Below are 26,625 nucleotides of genomic sequence, written 5' to 3'. Positions count from 1 at the left end.
AGTTCTTCCATCGTAAAGGGTCCTTCCATGCCGAGATTTTCAGTCTCAGGAAGTTTTGGTAGATCATTCTCAAGTAGATGTTTTTTTAAAGAGCTCAAATCTACATTTTGCTCGAAGCTATAAATAGAACCATAATGTTGGACCATTATTTCCGCTATCTTAGCAGGATCTTCAAAACATGTACCTGATAAAGGGCATTTTAATCTTTTGATCAGATTAGAAATGGCTTGTTCCTTAGCCTGCCACGCTAGGAACCTGCCAGTAAAATTACTCTGCTCATAGATTTTTTGATTTGATTTCTGGAACAACACCTCACTTTGAGCGTAGTAGTTAGAGCTAAGTTCGTATTTTGCCTGGACCAAAAGATCTTGATTTGTCGGGGAAGGGTTATTCAGAACAAAGGCATATAAAGTTTGAACTTTCTTTTCCAGATCTTTTTTTACCTTTTTTTTATGTGATCGGCCTCTTTCCCGATAGCTAAACCCCGAAAAAGGCCCTGAGAGTGTCCCATATTACAGCTAATGATGCCGTCTCGACATTTCGTGACAGAAAACATTCAATTTCCAATACCATGGAGCCTATCCAGTCTTCTTCCAGCAAATATTGCCGGTTCAAGGACCACCTTTTAGGATATTTAACATCTTCCACCACACCCATCTGTAAACTCAGCATAGCATGGTCAGAAAAACCAATGGGTAGGAAAGCCTGATGGTTAAAACGAAGCCTACTAGAGACCAAAAAAAAATCAATTCGAGATGAGGATTGAAATCTGCCCGACCAACACGAAAAGGATTTCCTAGAAGGAAAAGCCACCCGCCAAGGATCATGTAGGTCTAATGTTGCGCTATATTGTTGTACTATTTTAAAAGATCTAGGTTTCATCTGCCTTTTCCTTGACGCACCGCTACTGGTAGACTGCCTGCCACACTGAGAGATCCCCACCACAATGAAGGATCGTTTTGAGAAAAGTGCTTCCATTACTGTGGTACAAGCCCTTTTGGGCAAACCTGAAATGAAAAACAAAAATAGCAATTGGCCTAATGTGATGGAAGTTTTCTCTCAGCACGTGGGGGTGGATCCTTTTTTTGTTGTTTCATGTTTGGGACTGCCAGGCGTTCCCTGGCAGGAAAAATGTATGGCAAAAGGCCCACCTTTGGTGGAAGGGCCACTGGTCAAAGATTTCTGCGGGAGGAGCCATCTAAGGATTAGCAGGCAGAAACGTGGCACTTCACCAACCCCCTAGTACTTTGGCGAACAGGGATTCTTTAGGCCCGGGAGGTGACCTCCGCTCCATTCGTGGAGTTCTCCGCACTCAGCGGAGCATGCGGAACTCTAAAAAACTCAGCTTATCGCTTGCCAATATTAAGTTGGGAAGTGCAAGCAAGGGAAATCCAACGCTAGACCACCTCCCAGTGAGATTTCTCAACGCCAGTGGTTGCAGATGGTCGCGACCACTCGCGTTGAGAAGCCATCCGTTCACATTGAGGGAGCTGCTGCTTGATTAGAAAATCTACTCGAGCAGCAGAAAGAAGCAGCACCTCTTGCGCTGCACATGGGGCAGCTCGCGAGACAAACACTCGGCCATAAAAATAAACACGAACGGTGCAAGGTAACACACTCTGCCGCTTGCAGAACTTCGCACAGTGCAGCGGATGTTTTTTGGTCACTTCGCGTATGCTGAACTTAAGAAACTCCGTCGAGGCCTAGGATTCTGTCGCTTTTTGGAAAATGTTACACATTCACCAAACTCTACATAACTCCAAGGGTCATGAATCTTCAGATTTTAGGAGCTGCCAAGTTACATGTCAAGGAATAATATGATCCATTTTCCTCTGTCTTGGTTTATCGATCTTTTACAGCTCCACATTTGTAGAATGTTGAAGTTCTTTGACATGCGATTTTTCGGTGGCAGCATAAAACAAATGCACAGCAGTACAGAGATATGCGCTGAAATGTAATACCTGGACACAGCTGTTATTGCCATCGTGGTTTATTGAAAAAGTACTGGACTGATCATGTTTTGAACATTGTCGGAAATGAAATACACATTCAGGTTTACAGCCACATCTACAAAAACAATAACAATATTATTGACAATCTTAGAATCATTTATTTTGCCATTCTATACAAACAGGATTCCAGATTTAAAAATACAATGTTCAATTATTTGCAGATGCGTTCGTTCCGGAATAAAAACTTTAAAATACATTCCATGCAAGTATCCGTTACGAAAAATAAAGAAATCCACAGTTTGAAATCGAACAGTACAACAAACAGTAAAGGATCAATCTGTCTGCCATAATACTAGCGATATATTGTCCTGCACTTGATGATTGTAGAAAATAGAATTGCTTCATTATGTATTTATAAATCTATTCTCTTAACCAATCCAATTTATTTTATATATATTCTTTATTGTAATGATTTTTAATAATTTGACAATAAAGTACAAGGTACTCGTTAAAAAAAAGAAATCTGTCTGCCGCATTAATGAATCGCCATCCAATTTGAAAACATTAGGACAATGTTTTTTTTGTGTACTTGATGAAATTTTGAAACAAAGTGACACTGATTTGAATGGAAAATAATTACTTCAAATTAATGTGAACAATGTTCTCTCTATAGCTCCATGAGCTAAAGTTAATTTCAACAGATTTTTTGTGGATTATAAAACAATCTTATTAAAAGATGTTATGCGAAAGTTTAGTTTAAGAGCTTTGTGATGGTGCTGGTTAGAATTAGCACAAGTGTGAACTTTTTGGAGCTCAAAATTGCTATGCATTAAAAAAAATATTCATTTGTGTTCTGGCGGATGTAACAGGCAAACATTTTCAACTGAGAAACATATGATTCATAAGCACAGAAATGTTTAACCACTTAACGGACTTAATGAAATATGGCAGTTTATGAGTGCTGCTGAATCAATTTTTCAATGCCTGCAGAACTAGATGGGAAGACGAGAGAAATGAATCATACAGCACAGAAATAATTAGTTGATTTTGAACTGTGGATTTCTTCACTTAACTACAGGATGAAACTATAGGATCACACATTTAATGTAAAAGATTTAAAAAAGGTACCATATAAAATTGCCTGAAATTTTCTTCCAGAATACTGTACAACATTTAAGACTGCCCTAAAATATTTCATAGAAAAGCAGTTGCAATTTACAAGTACATATATTAATATGTATAGATATATATATGCCATATTTCACATAGATATATAAAGTCAACCTTTAAAACACACAAAATTACAATTTCAATAGAAAAAATAAGATATTTAAAAGAAGAGAAAGATGAGAACAACACAATTATACTCTTTGCTTTTTCTGTCAACTGCATTCCGTAGTACAAAGGTACACATGATTGGAAGCCATCACCAGTGATATGAAAAAGTACTCATGTGCATGCAATGCATCTTCCCTTAAAGCTTTATCTTTCAGCAAATGAAACGTCAAAGTTCCCAAAAGACAAGTGCAGTAGTGTTTAAATACAGCAATTTCTGTAAACATGTCAGTGGTCATTGCTGCAAGCGACACAGGATTTTAGAGAAAGAAGGTTTGCTTTCAGGCGGACAATTAAAGAACAGTATTTTTGACAGTCATACCAGTTCTTTTCAGAAACCTCTAAACTCTTTACCGAAATCGTATTGCTAAAGAAAAAATTGATTCCGAGTCAAAAATGTAATAATTGTCCTGCAGGTATATAATTATATGTCTGGGCTCACATGTACATGTCTATCCTCAGTCTCACTTCATATGTTTCTGAGTTGTCTGCAATGCAAAACAACAAACCCCGCTTGAAATTATAGGCCTGCATCTGGCATTCAGCAACATTAGGTGGTGTTTGATGTTGTCGTAACAATTCTGATGCATTCATTTATGATTTTAGAAATCAGTACTGGGATCCCTATGGTTGCCCAATAAGTCTTATGTTGGTGGTGGTCCGTTGGTGTATCGGAGCATGGGGTAGAAGGATCTCTTGAAATTGTTTGAATTAGCACAGCTGTAGTCTTCTTCTGAGAATGGGATCAGGCATGCCAGAAGCAGGAGCAGGAGCAAAAGAAACTGAAGGGGCAGGGCCGCTCTCAGCACGCGGTAAAACAACGACCGGGGTCTAGAGCCCTCCTCTGCCACATCGGACTGATCTGAGGTTCTGAAAAAAAAATGGATTGGTATTATTGTTTGTGAACAGAACTTTTTTTTTTAAACGAAAAACTGATTTAAATATAGTTTGTAGATATTGACTTGGTACAAACAAGATGAACTGCTTTTGTCTTGCAATGTAAATCTCTTTAGCATATTTTTTGGCACAACAATGTTTTTTTCTTATTCACTCTCTTCATATATATCTGCAGACACGTTCACTGATAGGGAGATATATTTGTACAGGTGTTTTCAACTCTTCATAAGAAAAGCCAGTCATTTTGCTCACACACCAAAGCATTCTGACACTAACTGGACTAATTTCCTTAATCTCTTGACTCAGTCAACATGAATTGAGCATGTCAGTACAATGTGGCAGAATTTATCTTTAAGGGGGACTCATTTGTAGACACTAGGGGCCTGATTTATCAATAGCTCATGCAACGCAGCTAGACAAATTGTTGTGCTGCAAGAAAGGAAGAGGGCAGTAATGAAACAATCCTCTGAGGCATTTTTTGGAATGCAGCACATGTAGAAAGAACACAAAATGAAGAGAAGAAATATGCTACTTACCAGTATGCATCTGTTCTTGGCATGTAGAGCTGCAGAGTTGTACACTTAGCATAGATCGCCATCTGGTGTTGGGCCCGGATGTTTGCAGTTTGTTTTTCTTCTTGGACAGTCTTTGGAAGTCACGAGTTTGGTGACTCCTCCTTCGGTCCGTACTGCGCATGGGCTTCGGCTCCATCCTCAGATTGTTTTTCGCCAACAGGGAAATGATGGAGCGTAGTAATAACAGTGAGAAACCCATGTGTGTTGTATCTAAATAAGATGGACTGGAACGGATACAGGTAGCCGGGGAGGCGGGTGGGCGTGTACAACTCTGCAGCTCTACATGCCAAGAACAGATGCATACTGGTAAGTAGCATATTCCGTTCGAGGCATATGAGCTGCAGATTGTACACTTAGCATAGATTATATAGCAGTACCCAACCCTAGCGGCGACCACCGGTATCCGTTGCAGTGGTTTGAAATAGTGTCTTTAGTACAGCCTGGCCCACTCTAGCTTGCTGCTTGGAATGCACATCTACACAGTAATGTTTTGTGAAGGTGTGCGGTGTAGACCATGTGGCTGCTTTGCAGATGTCATCTAAGGGTATATTCCCTAGAAAGGCCATAGAAGCCCCTAACTTTCTTGTAGAATGGGCTTTAGGCGGAACAGATAATGTTCTTTTAGCCTTTTGATAGCAAATCTGTATGCATTTTACAATCCACCTAGCTATCCCTGATTTAGAAATGGGGTTGCCTTTATGTGGTGGAGAGAAGGAAACGAACAATTGTTTAGTCTTCCTGAAGGGTTGCTTTCTTTGTATGTAGTATAGCAACGCCCTTTTCACATCAAGTGTGTGTAAGGCCCTTTCCGCAACAGATTGGGGTTGCGAAAAGAAGACAGGTAATTCCACCGATTGATTGAGATGGAAGGGGGAAATGACCTTGGGCAGAAACTTCGGATTTGTGCGAAGTATGACCTTGCTGTGATGCATTTGTATGTAGGGTTCTTGTATGGTGAACGCTTGTATTTCACCAACCCTTCTAAGGGAAGTGATAGCTACAAGGAAAGCTGTTTTCCAGGTGAGAAACTGTAGCTCACATTTGTGCATTGGTTCGAAGGGCGGACCCATTAGTCGTGTAAGAACTAAATTTAGATTCCATACAGGGGAAGGTGGTGCCCTGGGAGGAATTACTCGTTTAAGGCCTTCCATGAAGGCTTTAATAGCGGGCACTCTGAAGAGTGATAAATGCTGTCTGTTTTGTAGATAAGCAGCGATCGCTGCTAGGTGTAGGCGTATGGATGAATATGCCAGGTTACACCTGTGAAGATGGAGCAGATAGCATATGATGTGCTGTATGGATGCATCTAGAGGGGTGATTGTATTGTTACGGCAGTAAATTACAAATCTTTTCCACTTTGCGGCATAGCATGCTCTAGTGGTAGGACGTCTGGCTTCCATGATGATGTTCATGCAATCAGGGGGAAGGTTAAGGTATCCGAATTCTAAGATTTCAGGAGCCAGATCGCCAGGTTGAGCTGAGCTGGGTCCGGGTGCCTGATTTCTCCATGGTTCTGGGTTAGGAGGCATGGGGATAGGTGCAGTTTTTGATGTGGAACCACTGATAGTTGTAGTAGCGTGGTGTACCACGGCTGCCTGGCCCACGTCGGAGCTACCAGAATGAGTGTGAGGGAGTGCTGTTGTAGCTTCCTGACCACTAATGGAATTAGTGGGAGAGGTGGAAAGGCGTATGCAAATCTGCCTGACCAGTTCATCCATATCGCATTGCCCTTGGACAATGGGTGTGGGTATCTGGCGGCGAAGCTTGGGCATTTTTTGTTTTCGTGGGTGGCGAAGAGGTCTATCTGAGGATGCCCCCACTGTTGGAAGAATGGGTGAAGAACTTGTGGATGCAGTTCCCATTCGTGTAGTTGTTGCGTTTGTCTGCTGAGCAGATCTGCCATGGTGTTTTGTACGCCTGGAACGTGCTGTGCCAGGAGAAAGATGTTTTGGGGAATTGCCCATCTCCATATGCTCTGGGCTAAGCGGGAGAGCTGGGGAGAGTGTGTCCCCCCCTGTTTTTGGATATAATACATTGCAGTCATGTTGTCTGTGCGAATGAGGACTGCTTTGCCCGAAATCTGTTTTTGGAAAGATTTTAGGGCTAGAAAGATCGCCAAGAGCTCCAGATGGTTGCTGTGGAGCGATTTTTGCTGTGGCGTCCATAGACCTTGCATCGTGAGGTGTAGGAGGTGCGCTCCCCAGCCGGAGAGCGATGCGTCCGCTGTTAGAGTCACCTGAGGAACCGGGTCCAGGAACGGCCGCCCCTTGGAAAGGTTTGTGGTGTTCCACCACTGCAGAGAGTGATGTGTGCGGCCGTCCACCAACACCAGATCCGTCAGCTGACCCTGGGCCTGGTTCCACTGTTGTGCTAGGCACTCTTGAAGTGGACGCATGTGTAGTCTTGCATGGGGCACTATAAAGATGCAAGACGCCATCATTCCTATGAGCTTCATGAACACTCTTGCTGGAAGAGAGTGTTGGGGAAGGAATGTTTTGCGTAAGGCTTGAATGCTTGTGATTCTGGCTGTGTTTGGATAGGCAATACCTTTGGAGGTGTCTATAGTGGCCCCGAGGTATTGCTTTGTGTGAGATGGTATGAGGTGGGACTTTTGGTAGTTCACCGTGAAGCCTAGCTGGTGGAGCAGTTGGATGGTGCTGTTTGTATGCTGCACGCATTGATGGTAAGACGCGGCTTTATGAGCCAGTCGTCTAAGTAAGGGAAGACGTGAATGTGTTGACGTCTGAGGTGTGCTGCTACTACCGCTAGGCATTTGGTAAACACCTGTGGTGCGGTGGTGACCCCGAAGGGGAGAACCGTGAATTGGTAATGTTGCCCGTCCACCACGAACCTGAGGTATTTCCTGTGAGAGGGGTGTATTGGAATGTGAAAGTATGCGTCTTTCAGATCCAATGTTGTGAGAAAGTCTCCCTGACAGAGGAGCGGGAGGACTTGTTGTAGGGTGACCATATGGAAATGGTCTGAATTTATGTAGGCATTTAGAGGCCGGAGGTCCAGAATGGGCCTGAGGGTCCCGTCTTTCTTTGGTATTAGGAAATATAGGGAGTAAACCCCTAGATTTTGCTGATTGATGGGGACCTGCTCTATAGCGTGTTTTTGGAGGAGGGAGAGTACCTCCTGTTTGAGCAGTGTGGAATGTTCTTGAGACATTGGGCGGTGCCTTGGTGGGATATTGGGTGGGGTAGATGTTAGCTCGAGACAGTACCCTGACCGAATGATTTGGGTCACCCATTTGTCCGATGTTATGGACTCCCATGCGTGGATAAAGTTTTGTAGTCTGCCCCCGACCGGAGTGGAATGGTCTGGGGGGAGCGGAGGGAAGTCATTGTGTGGGCGGGGTGGCAGAACGGGTGTTGTTAGTTTTGCCCCTGCCCTTATTGTTGTTGCCTCTGTAACCACCCCTTTGGTTGCCCTTTGAAAAGGTATTTTGAGGAGGGGATTTGTAGGAGGTAGAGGTGTTGTCGGTGGAGAAGCCTCTGCCTGTGCCACGAAAGGAGGAGCGTCGAAAGGAACGTTTAGACGCTTGTGTTTGGAGTGCCCCCATAGACTTTGCTGTGTCTGTGTCCTTTTTCATCTTTTCCAACGCTTCGTCTACCTTGGGCCCAAAGAGCGTTTGTTGGTCAAAGGGGTGATTGAGTATGGACGCCTGGACTTCAGGCTTAAACCCTGAGATCCTGAGCCAGGCATGGCGACGAAGCAGGACGCTGGTATTTATGGCTCTAGAAGCAGTGTCGGCTGCATCGAGGGCACACTTAATGGAGGTGTTTGTAATGAGTTTACCCTCCTGTATTAGCTCATGAGCCCTACGCTTGTGTTTCTCGGGGAGGTGCTGCATAAGAGCCTCAAGTTCATCGTAGTGTGCTCTGTCATAGCGCGCAAGTAGCGCTTGTGTGTTTGCAATGCGCCATATGTTTGCAGCTTGAAAGGCGGTGCGCTTGCCAGACGCGTCTAGGAGTTTGGATTCCTTGTCTGGCGGTGGGGCTTCTCCTGAGGACTGGGAGTTAGCCCGCTTTCTAGCTGTAGAGACAACTAGGGAATCTAAGGGAGCAGGGCCCTTAATGTATGCAGGGTCTGTGGGTGCCGCCTTATACTTTTTCTCTATTCTAGGGTTTAGTACCCTGGCCCTGACAGGGTCTTTGAACACCTCTGCGGCATGCTTGGTGACACCCTTAAGCATGGGTAAGATAGAGGTGGATTTGTCCTGTATGTCAAATGTATCCAGTAAGAAGTCGTCTTCCACTGGTTCAGTGTGCATGTCCACCCCATGGTAGTGTGCTGCTCTCTGCACTAAATGATGGAACCCTAAGGAGTCCTCTGGAGGAGACGGCCTGGATGGGTATAGGTCGTCCTGAGGAATATCGGGTACATCAGGGTTATTGTAATCCTCCCACGGGTCTGGGGTCCCTGGTGGAGTGGGATCCATTGGGGCGTCCACCGGATAATTGTCCGGGTCCCCGTCGTCCGGATCTGGGGACGGGGCCGGAGTGTAGTGAGGTAAAGGTGGCGGAGACCTGGGAGGGGGAGGGGGTGGAGGAGGTGGAGGAGGCAGGGGAGGTGGTAGTGGGGAGGGCACTCTGAGGGGAGAAGTAGCAGAGTCCTTCCGTTTGGGTGGTGGAGGAGGAGCCGGAGCATCAAGGCGTCTTTTCTTGATAATTAAAGTCAATAGTCCAGTCTTTGGATCTTTGGACAGAGTCTTTTGTAGAGGGTCTGGTGTAAACAGAGCCAGTGGCGTCGAATCGTCCGTCGGCACCGGTGATTTCGGAACCGAGGGCTTCGATGGTTTGTGTGCGCCATGCTTTTTTGGGGCCTCCTGTTTTTTCGGCGTCGAAGGAGTTTTCGGCGCCGGAGCGTCGGTGCCGACAGATTTAGATTTATGTGTGTTTTGGATGCTGTTTTTCGGCACCGGGCGTCGGCTGGCTCGATCCCGAGCTGCCGTGAGACTTTGGATGCTTAGACACCGAGCCCGAAGGTGGGGTGATCGAAGCTTTGGTCTTGGTTTTGCCCAGGCCGGCAGGCGAGGGAGTAACCTGAGTCTCTTTGGTTTTGGGCGCGGGGGTGGGAGGGGGCATAGTACTCACGGCCCGCTGCGCCGGTGTGATGTCCTCCACGTCGGAGTCGTCGGCCTCGGAAGCGCTGACGACGTCTTCTTCCTGCTCGGTGTGTGTTTGCCCCGAAGCTTCGGCGCCGTCTCCGAAGATGTCCGGTGGGGCTGCAGACGATGAGTGCGCCATGGTGCGTCGAGCTTTTCGATCCCGGATGGTTTTCTTCGATCGAAAAGACTTACAGGCGGGGCAGTCTCTGGCCTCGTGTTCTGGAGAGAGGCAAAGATTACACACCTGATGGAGGTCGGTGTGGGGAAATTTAGACCCACATTTTGGGCACTTTTTGAACGGAGTCCTTTCCATCGGCCGGGACCGAAGTCGAGGAGGGCCCGAAGGCCGGTGCCGATGTACGGGATGGAGAAAAGTGCCGCTTCGAGAGATGAAGATAATGATGAAGAAACTCGAAGAGACGAGGATTTTCCGTCGAGGCTGGAACCGTAGAAGTTCGAAGCCGGAGCACGAAGTATCACATCCGAGCCCGATGGCGGAAAAAAACAATCTGAGGATGGAGCCGAAGCCCATGCGCAGTACGGACCGAAGGAGGAGTCACCAAACTCGTGACTTCCAAAGACTGTCCAAGAAGAAAAACAAACTGCAAACATCCGGGCCCAACACCAGATGGCGATCTATGCTAAGTGTACAATCTGCAGCTCATATGCCTCGAACATATATTTCTCTGCGTTCTGCCTCCCCTGGGAAAGTGGTGCGTTTTGCTGCATTCCTAGGTCTACCACGCAAGGTAAATCAGGGTATGCACCAAAATCCATGGGTGGAGCGTGAGAACACCCACGCTCCACCAATAAAACACCTACCTGGCGCAGAGTAATGCAAGGAAGTAACTTATGCAACCTTGCGTTACTCCAGCTTTGACAAGCACCGAAGGGCCACACAAGGTGGCCTTGTGTGGCTTGATAAATCTGACTTCAGTGTTGTGTTACCTTGCCTGATCTGGCACCTAATCTCAGGGAAATAGACAGACGTGGTAAACATCCTTCACAACAACTGCGCTGCAACGCATGCCGTTACCCCGTATTTTTTACTCCGCAAAATCTTTCACAACGCAGTGCTTTACACGCCAAACCATTACAAAGCGTTCCCCATGACAACACTCCAGTGGAGTTAGAATAGTATATTGCGTTGTAATGGATTGCGTTGTAAAAGATTTCGCGGAGTAAAAAATGTGGGGTAATGGCACACGATGTAAAAGCGTGCGAGGTAACGTGTCATATTCGGCAGACATCACAACATAATATTCAAAGGTTCCACACCATACAGGATCTATTGGTTGGTGGCAACTGTTACTGTTTGTGATGACCTGGTCAGGAATCCTCATGGAAAAGGTTGCAAAATAGGAAACCTCTGTTAGCATCCTTCACCCTGGAACATATCAATAGAGAAAAGAAACCCAGACCTATACTTTCATATGTCACCCGACTGTGGACTGTATATTTCCACAGGTCTCAAGGTCCTCATAGGCACTAGAAGAAAAGTACACATGCAATCACATGTAAAGTGATCACTCGCATAACCTAGGAAAGAATGGAAACATAGCAAAAGGATACATTTTCAGAGTCAGAGCTATGAGCTCTAGTGTCATGTTTCCTGTATTTGCACCCTCCAAGTCATGTTGAGGGTAAAATAATTTGAGGGCATACTATCAAGCATGGCGTTAAAATTATCGCCGCTTTAGCGGCAGAAAACTGCTGCTAAAGCGGCGATAATAGGCTTGATAATATGCCGCAGAGAATTCCAATAGAAGCCCATGCTGACACCAGAACATGGGCTTCTATTGGAATTCTATAACGCATATTAGCAGACCCATTATAGTTTTCTGCTGCTAAAGCGGCGATAATTTTAACGCCGTTTCTTGATAATATGCCCCTTAATTCTTTAATACTGAAAAAAGTATTTACAGGCGTCGCTGCACTTCCCACGTACCAATGTTTTTTTGTCACCATTACATCTTCCCGTTTGCACGCCATTCACTGAAGGTTATGGTTTTCTTACGGTTAATGTGAGGCAACATCAGCATAAACATTGTTTAAATGTACACTCAAATCATTCAGGGATGCACTGAAAACTTAATGGTTCAACTGTCTCAAGTGTTTTCCAAAAGATAAACAGTTTACGCAAGTGATATTCTGATCTTCCAAAATGTACCTCTTGCCACAGATAAAATGCGGTTAGCAATTAATACACATTTGTTACTGTATTAGATTTTATTACTAGTTAGGATGGGCAGTTACTCCATGTTTTATTGACCCAACATCCTGTCGGAAACCTGCATTTGCACCAGACAGTATTGTATTGTTACAATGGTGTAAATTACTTGCAATATTTAGGTAGCTAGGAATAAATTAAAATGTCTTTTTAGGCTGAGCTTTTACGACCTGCAAAGTGGAAGCGAAAAACTGTCAACCTTCCTCAACCATCAGCTGGTGTGCCATTCACACACTGATCCATGTACATGCAATAGACATTGGTTGATTAAAACTATGTGGAATAGTATACAGTTGTGCCACAGAATAGTATACAGTTGTGCCACAGCATTTGTTTATTTTTTATCTTTTATGTAGCCCACAACCTATTTTATTGTTTGTAATTATTTTACTATGTGTATAATAAAACTGTTTTTACCTGTGAATGCACTAGACAATTACAATTAAAAAACAACAATAATTCCCATTTTTTTGTTTCACTGCTCAAATTGCTCTGACTGTTAGATACAACATTAATTCTTGTTATTGCCTGTAAGAATTGCCTAGTTGTTACTTTTCAAATAAAACTATGTGGTATGACACACAGTTTCAAATATTCATCGGAAACCAGGAGCGGCCCGTGCAGGTAAGAGCAGGGGGCATTGTTGGGGCGGGGGGAAATTGAAAGATGACGACGATGTAAAGTTAAATTTAAGAAAAGAGAAAACCGCCTACCTTGCCCTTGCCGTAGCGCTGAGTTGGCAAGAGCAAGGTAAGTGGTTTTCTTTTTTTTTTATTTAACTTTACCTCGTTGTCTGTCGACTTCCACCACCCCGCCCCCCCCTTGCTCTTTACGTGCACGGACCGCTCATGTCAGAAACAGCATTAAGAGCCTGGAAAAGGTAGAGACAGCTCCCTCTCCCAGCCCACCCTCCATCAAGCTGGTGGAACCCTTAAGTAGGAGCATGAAAGGCCCACACACTGTTTTGGTGGTTTGAATGTAGACACACAATTTCATTCTATTGGAGAATAGTGAGTGCAACAGAAATGGCTGAAGATTTGTACGTTCACCAAGACCGATACTGACCACCATAATCACGCCTTGCAATTCACTGAAGGGAAGAGGTAAAGGCTACCCAGTAAGGGTATGTTCTGAATGGATCTAGCAGTAATAAAGTTGAAAGAGGGTCACTTTCACCTAGGAGTATGAGGGCTGTTAAAATTGAGTAGCTTTTGTGACTTCTCCCATGATTCGTTCTCTTCTCAACTGTGACGGGGCTGCCCTGGCTCCAAACAACTGTGGTGTGCAGTAATTGCACAGCAGTTTGAGGGCCTGATTATATTGCTCGTTATATTGCAACCCATGCGTAAATTCCTGTTTAAGCACAAGTCAGAATTACAAATCAAAAGGAATTTGATGCAGCCGATAATTAATAGATGCGTAAAGTACCTCCAGCTTTGTTAAATTTTGGTCAAACCTGCCGAACTTTAACAGGGGAAATGTGTAAGGTATTTATTGTACCATGTAGATTTTGGTGTGTTAAACACCAAAATCCGCATGTTATTCCATAATAGGTGCTATTTATCAACCCAATAAATAAAAAAAAAACAGCATATCGTTATTTACTGGTGCGATAAATAGTGGCCCTGGGGGCCTGATTACAAGCGAAGGCATTATTTATCGCCCCTGATAAATAATGACACCACAGGGTACATTATATATTGGGTGTGATAAATAACACCTTTTTCAAGTTCATGGAGAATAATAAGCGGGTTTTGGTATTTAACGCCCCAAAATCTGCATGATACAATATACCGCATGTTTAATGTTTACCCTGTCAAGTTTCAGCAGGTTTGACCTGCCGAAATTTAACACAGGTTGAGTAATATAATGCATCCGATAATTATCGAATGTTTTAGATACAGTTAGACTCGTATTTCCGACCGAAACGTAAAACAAAAAGTACGCATGGAAGATTTCCAATGGCTCACTGTTCTGCTTTGTGTGAGCTTAGACTTTACAATGGAGCTCAGTTGTAGCCATATTTACCTTATCGGGAGTGCACAAGACTCATGCAGTAACGATTGAGGGGCCGATTCCGGTCGGAAGGGCTCTGACCGACGGTCTGAGCCCTTCCGACCGATTCGGATCATGTCGGACGGATTCATTTCCGACCGAGCCATTCCGATGGGCTCGATCGGAAAGGAATCCGACATGGATTTCTGGATTGCAGACGACAGGCTCGGAGAGCCCGTCCGCCATCCGGAAATCTCCCAGTACTCCCCCGGCCGCCTCTTTGCGACTGAGGGAGTACGATGGCAGCTTTTCACTGCCTTTTCGTGCCGGTTTTTCCGGCATGAAAAGGCAGTTGGAAACTGTCTTTGGGGGTCCCCAGTAGGGCCCCATGGGTGCGAGGCTGCCGAATGGCAGCCTGGGGGCCCCTAAGGTGCCCCTCTGTGGATCCCTGCACCCGGTGGCAGGCACCTTGGGATGCGGCCCACAGGGTGCAGGGATGAACTGCACCCCTGCTTTCAAGGATGCAGGCGTGCATTGTCTTGTATACGAGTGCGACCGAACCCTGTTTGGTCGCATCGTACTAGCAGGGCCGTAACCGACGACAGCAGGTCGGTCGGTTACGGCTCCTGACCGATGTCGGACGGACCTGAGTCCGTCCGACATCGGAATCGGCCCCTTAGTGATGTGCTAACTAGGTCTTTTAATCAAGTGACCAGCCATAGTTTCTGGCCTCAGGCATGCTTGGTACTTTGTAGGAGTAAACAGGCTTAAGATGAGTTCTCTGCAGAATGCATGTCACTCTAGCACCACTGATGGTTTTGGTGACAGTCTGTATTGGCAGTACACATGAGAACACCGATTCTACATGTGCTTAAGTTTTCACGTGATTCTAGCTTGCATAATAACTCTCTGGAGCTACGATTCTTTCAGGCAGGCACTGCGCTGCTTTAATGTCACCAGGAAGACTGCTAATAAATCTAGATGCCTCACTCATGCGTGATGGCAGTCTTCCAAAGCACAATGTTGGCATCCACATACAAAGCAGTGCACTTCTATGGCAGGGCTCAATGTTTGCTTAATTGTTAAAGTTGAATGTATTTATTTTCTTTGGCTAGGACCTACAGCTCCCTGACTACTGCTACCAGGTCATTAGTGTGTCTTCACCTTAGCAAACTGCAGGTAAACAATTATTTTGGGGCAAAACTCCATCTAAAATGGCCGCGAATATGTCTGCATGCCTAAACTAAAATTCATTGAAAGATGGTTACCTGTGCATGCATGTTACAGTAGGCACCTTTCATTACATATCCTTAACTACCTTCAGCCCTCCAATAACACCTTTCTTTATCACCGATCTACAAACACAAACCTTATCCAGACTTGGAATGGAAAAGCAGAGAGGAGAAAAGAGAAGTACCTAGCTTAGAGTTTGTAGCTCACAAAAAGAATGGCACACTTGGGCAAGGCTTCCAGTGTGAGAACAACGCCCAGGTTTAGCCTGCATGTTTGGATAAAACCACCACAATGGCGCTTAGGGCCCATAACAATTATCACTAGTGCATTTGAGGTATTAACACTCTGAACTCATGCAACAAGATAATGTATAACTGTAGAAGGCCCATGTGCACACCCAATCCATGCCCTAGTGATATTCACATCATAATTATTATCAAGCTAGCAGGCTTCTACTACCACCAATGCAGCTTTACTAGTATCACCAATGGCCTCAGTATGAGAACACTGGCTAGATACGACATCAATTCATTTAGGTTCTCCTTAGAATCTCCTTAAAGCCCCTGTATTTGCAAGGGTTAGTACAGTAAGCTGGATATGGGTACCCGTTTGTGAAACTGGAAGCATGCCACAGAATATGCTTTAGAGAACAAACCAAAAATAGCCTTCAGGAACCCCACACAACTTTAGATTTCTAATACCTTTAAAAGTGAAATGAGATATTCGTCCAGTCCAAAGATACAAGAATTACAGATGCTGATATAATTGAGTATACAAATATGCAGACAATACAGATGTCCTAAACAGAAGACTGATTGGCCTTCAACAGACATTGACCGCCCTAGAGGAACACTGCAATGCAAACAAACTGACAGTACAAGTAGAAAAGACCAGGGTCGACATACAGGGTCAGAAACTGCATAAGCCTTGCACTTTGTATCTTACTTACATACAGGGTCAGAAACTGCATAAACCTTGCACTTTGTATCTTACTTACAGGAAGGTCAATCAGTCTTAAAATGTCAGAAGCTCTAGTTCGAGAAAAAGGGGGTAACCTTCTGAACTTAGCCTCATTAAAGCCTAATGCCCAGTCGTATTTTCCATAAGACATCGGTGCATCCCAGGGACCAATTAAATCTGTCACCAAAGTTAATCTGTTGCCCTTTGGTGTAGGGGGAGGCCACAGTCTCGGCCCTTCAGCCAGAGGAGCTAGTTGGGCACCCGGGTATGGGTGTGTGGGGTGCAAGGCCTGGTCTCCAGCCATGTCCTGTACCCAACCTCCAGCTGCGCATTGGTCAAAGGTGGCAACTAGTGGGGACGAGACGCTAGCCACAGGTTGCCCGAGTGGGTTGGGCATATGATCAAATTTGAATATGATAACCCCCACCCAGAATTTCACAAAAAAAAGTTAAAGTGATGTTATAGTTAGATATGATAATAAGATTTCAGAATATATTTGACAAAGCCTGAGAAAATCACCGAAAAAAATTAAGGTTAAAGTGACGTTATAGTTAAGTGTTGAAATTAGATCAAAAACCGCTGAAATTCGCTAGTTAGAGTTTTGCAAACTAACTATAATTTGCGCTCAACCATGGAATGCTTATGACCTCACATGTTACATCACTCATGACAAGTCAAATGAACTCACTGATTATAAACATTTGTAACAAAAAATACAAGGATATCAGTTCTGAATCTCATCATTGTAAGAGTACCCTGGAGTCTTGCCAGGCTGGTGTTCTATAAAAGTGTGTAGACATCAACTGGAGTGCCACCCACCTTACATGACAGAATTAAAGACCCACTGTATCATGGTTGCTCTTTAAATACAAATACACTGTTTGGGTGTTCTCAAATGCGTTCCCTCTCTGCTCCTTTACAGGCATTACCCACGCTTTAATTCCTCCAGTGTTTGAAATTATGTTTTCTACATCAGAATTTAATTTATTATATGGCTGCTAGGTCAAACTGTTTTTAGCCAAAAAGGACCCTCTCAACAATACATAAGTATTTCACCCTCTCTGCTCATTTACAGACATTACCCAAGCTTTAATTCCTCCAGTGTGCGAAATTATGTTTTATGCATCACAATTTATTGTATTACCAGACGCTGCCCATACAGGTAAGAGCAGTGAGGGGGTGATGCCGGGTGAGGGGGATTTCAATGGACGATGACGAGAGAAAACTAAATAAATAATTAATTTTCTCTGTCACCGTCTGTCCAAATCCCCCTCACCCGGCCCCACCACTCTTACCTGCATGAGCTGCAGCTGTGTATTACATGGCTGCCAAGGATACCAGGACTTAGCCAAAAAGGACTCTCTGAACAATACACAGGTGTTTCACTGCTTTCATTCATTTAGATGCAAACTCATCTCCCCTGTGTGAACCTCATGTTCTCCGAGAAGATTACTTTATCACATGAGCAGTTTGTTCAACACCAGCTGAAGAAGTCGCCCGTCTGATCTAGAACACTTCTCACTGCACCATCTTGTATGCAATTTTCGATATTTCCATTGGGACCAGAAAAAGATGCATAAACATCCGGAAATTTTAACAGCTTCTATTGCTCCCTGAGAAAATCCGAATGCTCGACCTGTATTGGATCTATTTTAGCGGTTGGTCTGATGTCTAGTCTGCATACACTAATTTGCTCAGTGAGTGCACGGACAAGGATGTCAAACACTGCTATTTTACAAAGAACAGCTAATCATGTTCCAATTAGTTCTGATGAGAGAAGGGGAGGAGACCCTCATTGAGCAGCGTGAAGACTTAGTTTCAGAGATACAAATCAATCTACATATGAAGCTGTTTCGGTATTTTTTTATTTATTTTAACAGTTTTATATGGCACTCACTCATTTACTGTGAAATGTGTAGGTGCTTTATAATGAAAAGTAACAATTTCATTGAAAAACTCATCACTCTAGAAACGAGTCAAATGTTTGAACAAATGTAACAGAATTATTACAATTGAATCCAAGGTGACAAGGACAGTCCAATTAGCAACATATCAGGAGTGAAAATTATCAGTGATAGCAAAGGTAATGATCATAGAGTAGGTGAAGAATTAGAGGGCACCAGGGCTAAGTTAAGGGCCTTGACTGAAAGCAGGAGAAATTACTTTATAATAAATAGTAGCATCAAAAATTACACTGAAAGCACATCACTAAAGAATGACTTCAGGTATCTAACAATAGTAAAAGATCCAAAATAGTCAAGAGTTTAATCGACGTTGTGGCAGTCTTAACAATAGATCAGGCAGCAGTAGAAGAAGGTCTTAGGTGACCATGACTGATTGCAAGAGAAATGGAATAGGTTCAGAACTGAAAACTCAGGGGGGTATAAGAGGTATTTGATGGAAGAGAATAGTTAGGGAGCAATTTAGGGATGTTTGGTTAGATGAAGTCTGAATAAGTGAGTCTTTCAGTAAGGCAGGAATTACAGTAACATGGGTTTGGTTCTGGTATCTGCTAGAGGAGATTTCCATAGAAGAGTTTCTGCTGCGGAGAAAGATTGATGTTGGGATGTATTGTTCTGAAGCGTGAGCTTTAAAGCAGAAAGCTGTCTTTACTTCGGAGACCTCTCAGCCCTCCTGATAATTTGAGTAGGTTGCAGATGTAGGGTGGCGAGTTAAAACTAACTACTTTGTATTTAGAGAGCCTAATGTAAACTATATTCTATCCTCAAAACATAACCAGCATATGTCAATGAGAATCAGGGTGAAGTGATCACATTTCTTGGAGGAAGAATGAAGTCTAGAAGGGGAGTGGAGAACTACTTTGATGGGGTAGAGGGTGTATTGTGGTAGTCCAGCTAGACCAGCACTGCCAGCATCCAATCAAGACAAGATTAAAGCATGGGCTGCATATTTTGTAGAAATGAAGGTAGAAAAGCTTAGATATTTTCAGAGCCCGTAGGTGAACGTTTTCTACCATTGCTATTTTGTTTATATGAGTGATCGTAGGTATCAAGAAAAATTCTGAGTGAGGTTACCATGGGAGAGAACATTTTGCGAGCATTTAGCAATATTAAGTTGTTTAAGCAATTCTAAGTTGAAGCTTTTCCTGTACTTTGGTGAAAAAATATTTAAATTCAGTTCTTCAAAGATTTAATGTTAGGAGACTTTCAGTCATCCATTATTGTACATTTCATTTAATAGCATGGATTGGAGGATGTAGATATCAAAAACTGAAGTGGTTTTTAGGTGAATTTGTGTGTGGTTGCGAGACTGGTGGATTTTGACTCCCATTCTCTCGCAAACATTAAAGATGGTGCCTGATCCAAGTTGAAAAGAATTGGCACAAGGATGCAATCCTGTAGTCCTGTGACAAAATCAGCTTAGAACTGGACCCTGACACCCGAACCGTCATTCGAGTAAGGGACAAAGATTACTAGGATCAATTAGGTCAAACGCTGCTGTGAGATCTAGAAGTACTAAGGAGTCACTCTCATCTAGCATTCGATGAACCTCATACAGAATTTGTAGTGGAACAGTTTCATTTCCTTATCCCATTTGAAAACCAAACTGGTGAAAAGGGTGATTTGCCTGCATTTCAGAGTGCTAGGGAAAGTCTCATATTCGAGGGATGCATTGATGATTTTATATCATGAGGGAAATAGTTTGCGCTTAGTCAGAGAAGTCTGACGATCTTGGACAGTTCCTCAATACTGATAGGTATGACCCCAGTAGCTGCTGGAATTGACGGGCTAACATTCTGTGATGTGTGTGATAAAGTAATCATGGCCTTTCACACAATAGGTGCTGTACAGGAGGAGACTCCAATACTTCTTATATTGGACCATTTAGCTTCCTTGCTGGATCAATGATCCTATAAGAATGAGGCTGCTTGCACATTTTTAGTATGTAGCCCTTTTTTTCATCTATGCCACTTCTGATTTTCTAGTGAGTGCTACAGTTTCACAAGATCCTAGTGAACTAGATAATTTTATGCAGCTGTCTCATGCTGATCTATTTTAGTAGTGCAATTTCGGCAGGTGACAATGAGGTGGAGAGAATTATTTTAGCTAATAGCTCATTAGGCCGTGAAATAGTCATGGATTTGCAGTATATGGAGCATCACTCGTCTGGCATTGGAATCTATTGCATTTTCAAAAAGCAATTGAAGTTTCTTTTTTACATTTAGCTGAAGGAAATAAAGTCAACAGATAGGACCATCCTCATTCGCAGAACTGATGCAATACCTTGGATGTGGTACACTTAAGAAACATTTTTAGGGGTAAGGGACTTTAAAAAGCAGAAGTGATGTTCCTAAAGTAAACTATTAACTAGGAGGTAGTATACAAAACAATGGCAACAGTGGCTTGAATTACTTTAATCAAAGTAATCCATGTGTACTATTCTGAGTACCTGTGATGTTCAATCATTTAGGGATGCAAAAGCAGTGCTGTTAAGTTACACCTTCGTTCTTTTTTTTCCTAACAGGTATAAAGAACAAGTTACTTACCTTCAGTAATGCTCTTTCAGGTAGAGGCTCTACCTAACTGCAGATTCCTCACCTTTTGAATATTTCTCCAGGAATCAGATTGAATCCGGAAACTTTTGAGCAGTACCTCTGTATCAAATCAAATATGCGAGGAACAAGTTAACGTCACACTGAGGCATGACAAAAGGAGAGGGAGGAAACAAGTGTTCGAGACCTTTCAAAAAATGCGGCACAACCGGTGATTTAAATTATGAGGACTGGCCTGACAACTGTAAAAAAGGCCAAAATAGCAGAAAAGTACCTCTTAACTGTGTCCAAAGCAAAGTCTTGCTGAACAAGAGACAAGACAAACAACAGCACATCAGATAACTGGGCCTCTGAGGTGTGCTGCACTAAACCGCAAATCTTTCCCAGCAACTGGCGCATACAGTTTTTGTTGAGGGACGCCTGGCTGCCAAGAAGACATCAACCACATCCGGAGGCTGGACGAAAGTGTTCAGTTGTTGCTGCTAAATTTGCTTGCATGAAGGTGAGGATTGCGAAGGCCCGGGTGCAAAAACCTGCTCTGTTGTTGCAATAAGAGGTCCTTCCAGGGGGCAGCCTGATCAGAGGGCAGTTGCTCAAGCCCAGGAGTTTCAGATACCATAATCTCAGTGGCCAATCCAGGGCCACTAGGATGACTTAGGCCTGGTCGTTCCTGATCTTCTTCAGAACTCAGGGCAGGAAAGCATACAGGATTCCCGAGTTCCACTCTCGGCAGAATGCTACTCTTAGCGAGAGGCGCCTTGGAAACTCCAATGTGCAAAACTGCTGACATTGTGCATTCTTGTAGGAAACTGGGGTTTGTTGCAGTAACCCCACTTTATGCCTGGTATTGATGCAACTTTAACTGTAGGGTACTAGGTTTCTGCTAACCAGGGACCCCAGTACCAGTGTTCTTTTGCTAAAAATTTACAATTGTTCCCTCGATTGACCAAATCTTTAGCACCCTCTGTAAGTCCCTAGTAAAGTAAATGGTGCCCTGGCACCTTGGACCTGAGGTACTGAAGAGGGTCCCTAAGTGCTGCAGCACAAATTGTGCCACCCTAATGGGGCCCCTCACCAAGCCCATGCAAGACTGCCATTGCACGCTGAATGTCTTGATGCAGACAAAAGTGAAAACACAACATGTCACACATCCCTGTGTACCATGCCCGTACCACTGCATGTAATATTTGTATGTCACCCTTATAGCAGGCCTGACAGCCGTAAGGCATGGTGCTTAATATTACATGCAAAGGCATACTTGGATGAGCAGATATGCCTCTGTGGTGGTCAATCCTATTACTGCCAGTACAAGTGACCAGGGAAGCCATTTTAAAGCATGTGTTGGACACTGGTGAAAACAAGTTCCCCAGCTACATGACGGCTTCGCTGAAAATAGGGATGTTTGGTACCAAACATCTCGTATTGATGAACCCACACTGACACAGTGTTGGATTTACCAATACATGCACCCAGAGGGCACCTTAGAGGTGCTACATGAAAACCTACCAGCCTCTGGTGTGCCTGCTGCCTGGATTCTACCAGCCTGCCACCCGGATCACTGTTCTGATCACCTAGGGTGAGAGCCTTTGCTCTCATGAGGCCCAGAAAAAAGGCCTGTACTTAAGGAGGGTGCAACAACCCTCCCACAGGATGATCTGCTGATTAGGCTCCTTAGGCTGGCGAGCTTCAAAAAAGCAGCTTTCTTTGGAATGCGAATATGGCTCCCTTCACAGGAGAGAAAGCCACCCACCCATCCAGAGCCCCCTCAGCACCTGGACAGGCAGGAAAATTAGCTAGTCGGTAGGCGCGCCATCCCCAGGTTTGTACCACCCCTAAGGTGGGCTAACTGTGAGCTGGACACGATTTTTCAGAGGTAGCCATCTTTGTGATGGCATACCTTGGAATTCGCGGTTAGGGTTATGCCAACTTCCCACAGAAAGTGGTCATATAGGGTGAGTAGCGACCCCAGGGGACAAAAGCCCATTGGCTAATACTCTACACTCTCCTAATTCCCCTATATTCAATATTTAGGGGAGCCTCTGGCACCAGAGGAGCAGATTTTGCCGAATGAATAAGAAGGACATCGAACAGCCACAAGGAGAAGAGGACATGTGACTAATCTGATGTCTTCGACTCCTGCACCAAAATAGTCTCATGCTGCATCTGCACTCAAGAAACCTGGGAGGACTGCATGCCTTTAATAAATAATCAAGAACTCCATTGGATTGGTAGAACCAGTCTCCTGCACATCGCAGGCCATGTCCGAAGCAGAAACAATGTGCTTACCGCTGGGGCTGACGAGTTGGTGACCCACAGCGAAGTGGCAAGAGCACTCCAAGAGTGGTAGCTGGCTCTCACCGATGAGGTCTCTCATTTTATTTGCCACAGACAAGGTTTGTTAGTAGCCAGTCCGGCCACCGGACCATTCAATCTTCACCCCAACAAGAGGGCACTCCACAGCACCTGCGAGCAACGTCGGAAACAACCCCGCTCCTGTGAGTCTGCATCTCCTGTTAGGTTGCATCGCCTCTGAGGCAAAAACCATCTAGGCACGACCACCGTTCATTGAGGGACCGACTAAAGCACTTCTTTGGCACCTTTTATTTATCTGTTTTAAAAAGAAACACATAAATAAAAGGCATTGTCATTTACAATGCCAGTAACTCAAACTCGTATATGCGAGACCTACTGCATTGCAAATGCTTGTTATAAATTGGTGTGGATCTCCTTCTTGAGTTGTGTCGTATTGCCGACCGAGACGCTTATTTGGTGCCACTCTCCGTGTGATGGACATTTCCACATGTGCCTGCATCCAGAGTCACTGGTCAAGGTAATCGGGAACTGCCTATTCCACTCAAAGACCTCTGCTCTGAAAGACTAGAAACCAAATCCATCCACAAGTGCCCATTGGCACAAAACTTGCATAAGCCTGTGTGCTTTTACCTTTGACCACAATGGTCTTTGATTGATGGTCAGTACTGTCAGCCGATTTACCCCATTGCTTGAAACACTAAATTGTTTGAATGTTGATGCAGGTCACGCCATGTATTCTACATGGAGCATTACGGTAAATACTTAACGGTGTTTAAGCATTTTATACTGTATTTCCGAAATGCACTTGCCTGCTCATACTGATTTTGCTGCCTAAAACATATATAAAGATACTTGCTATTTGTAGGATGAGCCTGGCCAGCACATGCGCTGCTCTGCTAGGCATGCTGTATTCAGGTAGTGACATGAAGCTCCACCCACTCTACGCCCATATTGTTCAAGGGTTTGTGTCATTGTCCACTGTAAACTGTGCCTGTTCATTGGTCAATAGGCGTAATAGTCCCTCCTTAGTATCGCCTTGTCTCATTTTGTAACCTCACATGGCGACACCCCGTTAGGTGTGTTGTTACTCGGTAGGCTTCAATTACAGCCTCCGAGCACTATTTTCTCAAATAGCTTTGTCTAAGCAGGCAAGACAAGCTCGCTCCTATCGCTTTTTAAAAACATTTTATAGCACAAATGCATTTGCAATGTAATAGGTCTCACATCTGCGAGAGTTTAAGCTATTGGTATGGTAAATGACAATGCTTTTTATTTATCTGTTTTAAAAACAACACATAAATAAAAGGCATTGTCATTTACAATGCCAATTGCTCAAACTCTCACAAATGCAAGACCTATTGCATTGTTAATTTTTGTTATAAATTGATGTGGATCTCCTTCTCAAGTCGTGTTGTCATTTATTAATCATTGTGTATAATTGCAAATGTCTTGCACTCCTCTGTGTTAAGCCTAAGGTTGCTCCACCACACTACCCCAAATAGAGCACTTTGGGATTGCATAGCAAGAGCCTGTCCACTAGTAAGGGAACCCCTGGACGCTTTACACGATATATCAGAGTATTGATATATCACATAAAGAGCGAGCTTCCTACAGCCACCTATTGAAATGGAGAGGTACTGCTCAAATGTTTCCATATCCAGTCTGGGGAAAAATCCACAGAGTGAAAAATCTATGGTTAGATGTCTTTCTCAGAAAACAATTTTTAAAATGTTTCCATGACACTAAAATGATGCAGCCAAATGTGAAACAGAAGGGGCAGTCCTAATGGAAACAAATCAGTGACCAAAGGAGCAAAGAGAGAACTGAATAAATTCATAAGGTCTGGAAAAGGAGCTTTAAGAAAAATCTATAGGTGTAACTCCTTGAAGGGTTGGGAGGATATCAGTGTCCATAGCCTACAGATCCAAACACACTTCTCATCTACTTCTTTTTGCAGGAATCTCAAATCTGAAATTACCCTCTGGTTCCCTTATAAATGAAATTCAGAAAGGAAAGATGACCTCGATGGTCCTTCAGCAACCATTCGAGTCTTCTGAGTGTAGATATCATATGTATGTAGCATTTCAATAAGTCTTCTAGAGAAGCTAACACAAACACCACAGGCTAATTTTAGAGTATCTCTCTGGAGACAGATGTCGGCCAGCGTAGCACAAAGCAAAATATAAATTGATATTCTGCACACTCTGGGGATTCTATTAGTGAGTCTCTAGCCGCTCCCTTCAAAACTGGCTGTCAGTGAAATTTCAGGGAAACCCTGTTGGAGCATTTGAAATTTCACAAGTGATGTAATTTCTGTTTGGTGGTCATCACAGTAGTATGTGACTAAGTCAGAATAGACTCAGATCAAAATTTCACTATGTCTCCAGGCAATACCAATAACAAATGTAGATTTGTTTCAGTTTTGGTCTCCACAGAGGAGCAGGCTCTTCGACCTCCACCTCTCTCGAACCGAGGATCGCTCAAACACCACAGTGCCTGAAGTTCCTCCGGGTTGACAAGCCACGCTATACAAGCCTCGATGATTCACGGGACGAAACAGGGGCAACCAAATAGAAAGACTACAGAACAAATTCTGACAGAGCAGGTAATTTGAGGGGCCCATCTCTTTTAATGGAAAATATCAATTGAGACTAACAGACAATCTATTAAATTAAATAACTGTGCTCAACATGTGAAGAAATTAGCATTTTGTTTTTTTACCTCCTCACCCAATTGCGTGTTCCGAAAAGAGGACAAAAAAGTTGAAATGTTTACCTGCTGTGATCCTCATTCTTCCCTTGTGAACGGTTCTCTTTTTCAATCTGTTGAGTAAAAAGAGTTCCTTTAGCAACATTTTTAGAAATGTGATGTCTTATTAGATATAAATACTTTGTCACATTTGTACAATGTTGTAAAATCAAAACAGCAAATTGGTACTTATTTGTCGAGCATTTGTAATATATTGCTAGCTATAAAGTAATCCATTGGTAATTGTGTGACTAGTTTACACTTGAGAGTAGCAATGGAGAGAGGCAATACTCTGCTATGGTAGAAGGAACGGAACAAAGTAACACAGAGAATTCCTGCCCTGTGCTGGTGCAGAAGGGTGCCAACCAGAAATGGCATCATCTAACATATATTACATGGCGACACGTAACGCACGGACAACAGCAGTGCATATCCATGCACCACCCCACCCCACCACCACCAACACACAGGCACACAAAGGCAGCACAGACAGATGTGCAAGTGCACATACATAGACACAAATAAAACGAACTGACCTCACATGGGCATCACCAAGTTTCCCTTGCACAAACAGAGGTGTGCCTGAGTGTCTTCAGGAGTGTATGTGTGTTGATATGTATGTGTATGGTTGAGTCCCTCTTTGTGTGCATTGTTGTACAAGTTACTTACCTTCGGTAACAATGTTTCTGGTAGAGACGATTCTAGCTGCAGATTCCTTAACGTAGAACTATCCCCAGGCGCGAGACTGAACCCGGAAAACT

General features: G+C 43.8%; 1 protein-coding gene across 1 annotated transcript in view; it reads right to left on the bottom strand.

Annotated features, from left to right (window-relative positions):
* Positions 1-1,977: 1,977 nt before the first annotated feature.
* LOC146798869 (nesprin-2-like) overlaps positions 1,978-26,625 on the bottom strand; it is a 194,839-nt gene continuing 170,191 nt past the window's right edge. The window contains exons 19-20 of the mRNA XM_085626205.1: positions 25,892-25,938; positions 1,978-4,157 (exon numbers count right to left, since the gene is read on the bottom strand). Coding sequence (XP_085482331.1) covers positions 3,932-4,157; positions 25,892-25,938 — 273 coding nt within the window. The 3' untranslated portion in view covers positions 1,978-3,931. The remainder of the gene's footprint in view (positions 4,158-25,891; positions 25,939-26,625) is intronic.

The sequence above is a fragment of the Triturus cristatus genome, chromosome 9 (genome assembly GCF_964204655.1).
Source record: "Triturus cristatus chromosome 9, aTriCri1.1, whole genome shotgun sequence".
Lineage (NCBI taxonomy): Eukaryota > Metazoa > Chordata > Amphibia > Caudata > Salamandridae > Triturus > Triturus cristatus.
This window is presented reverse-complemented; position numbering and strand designations above follow the sequence as displayed.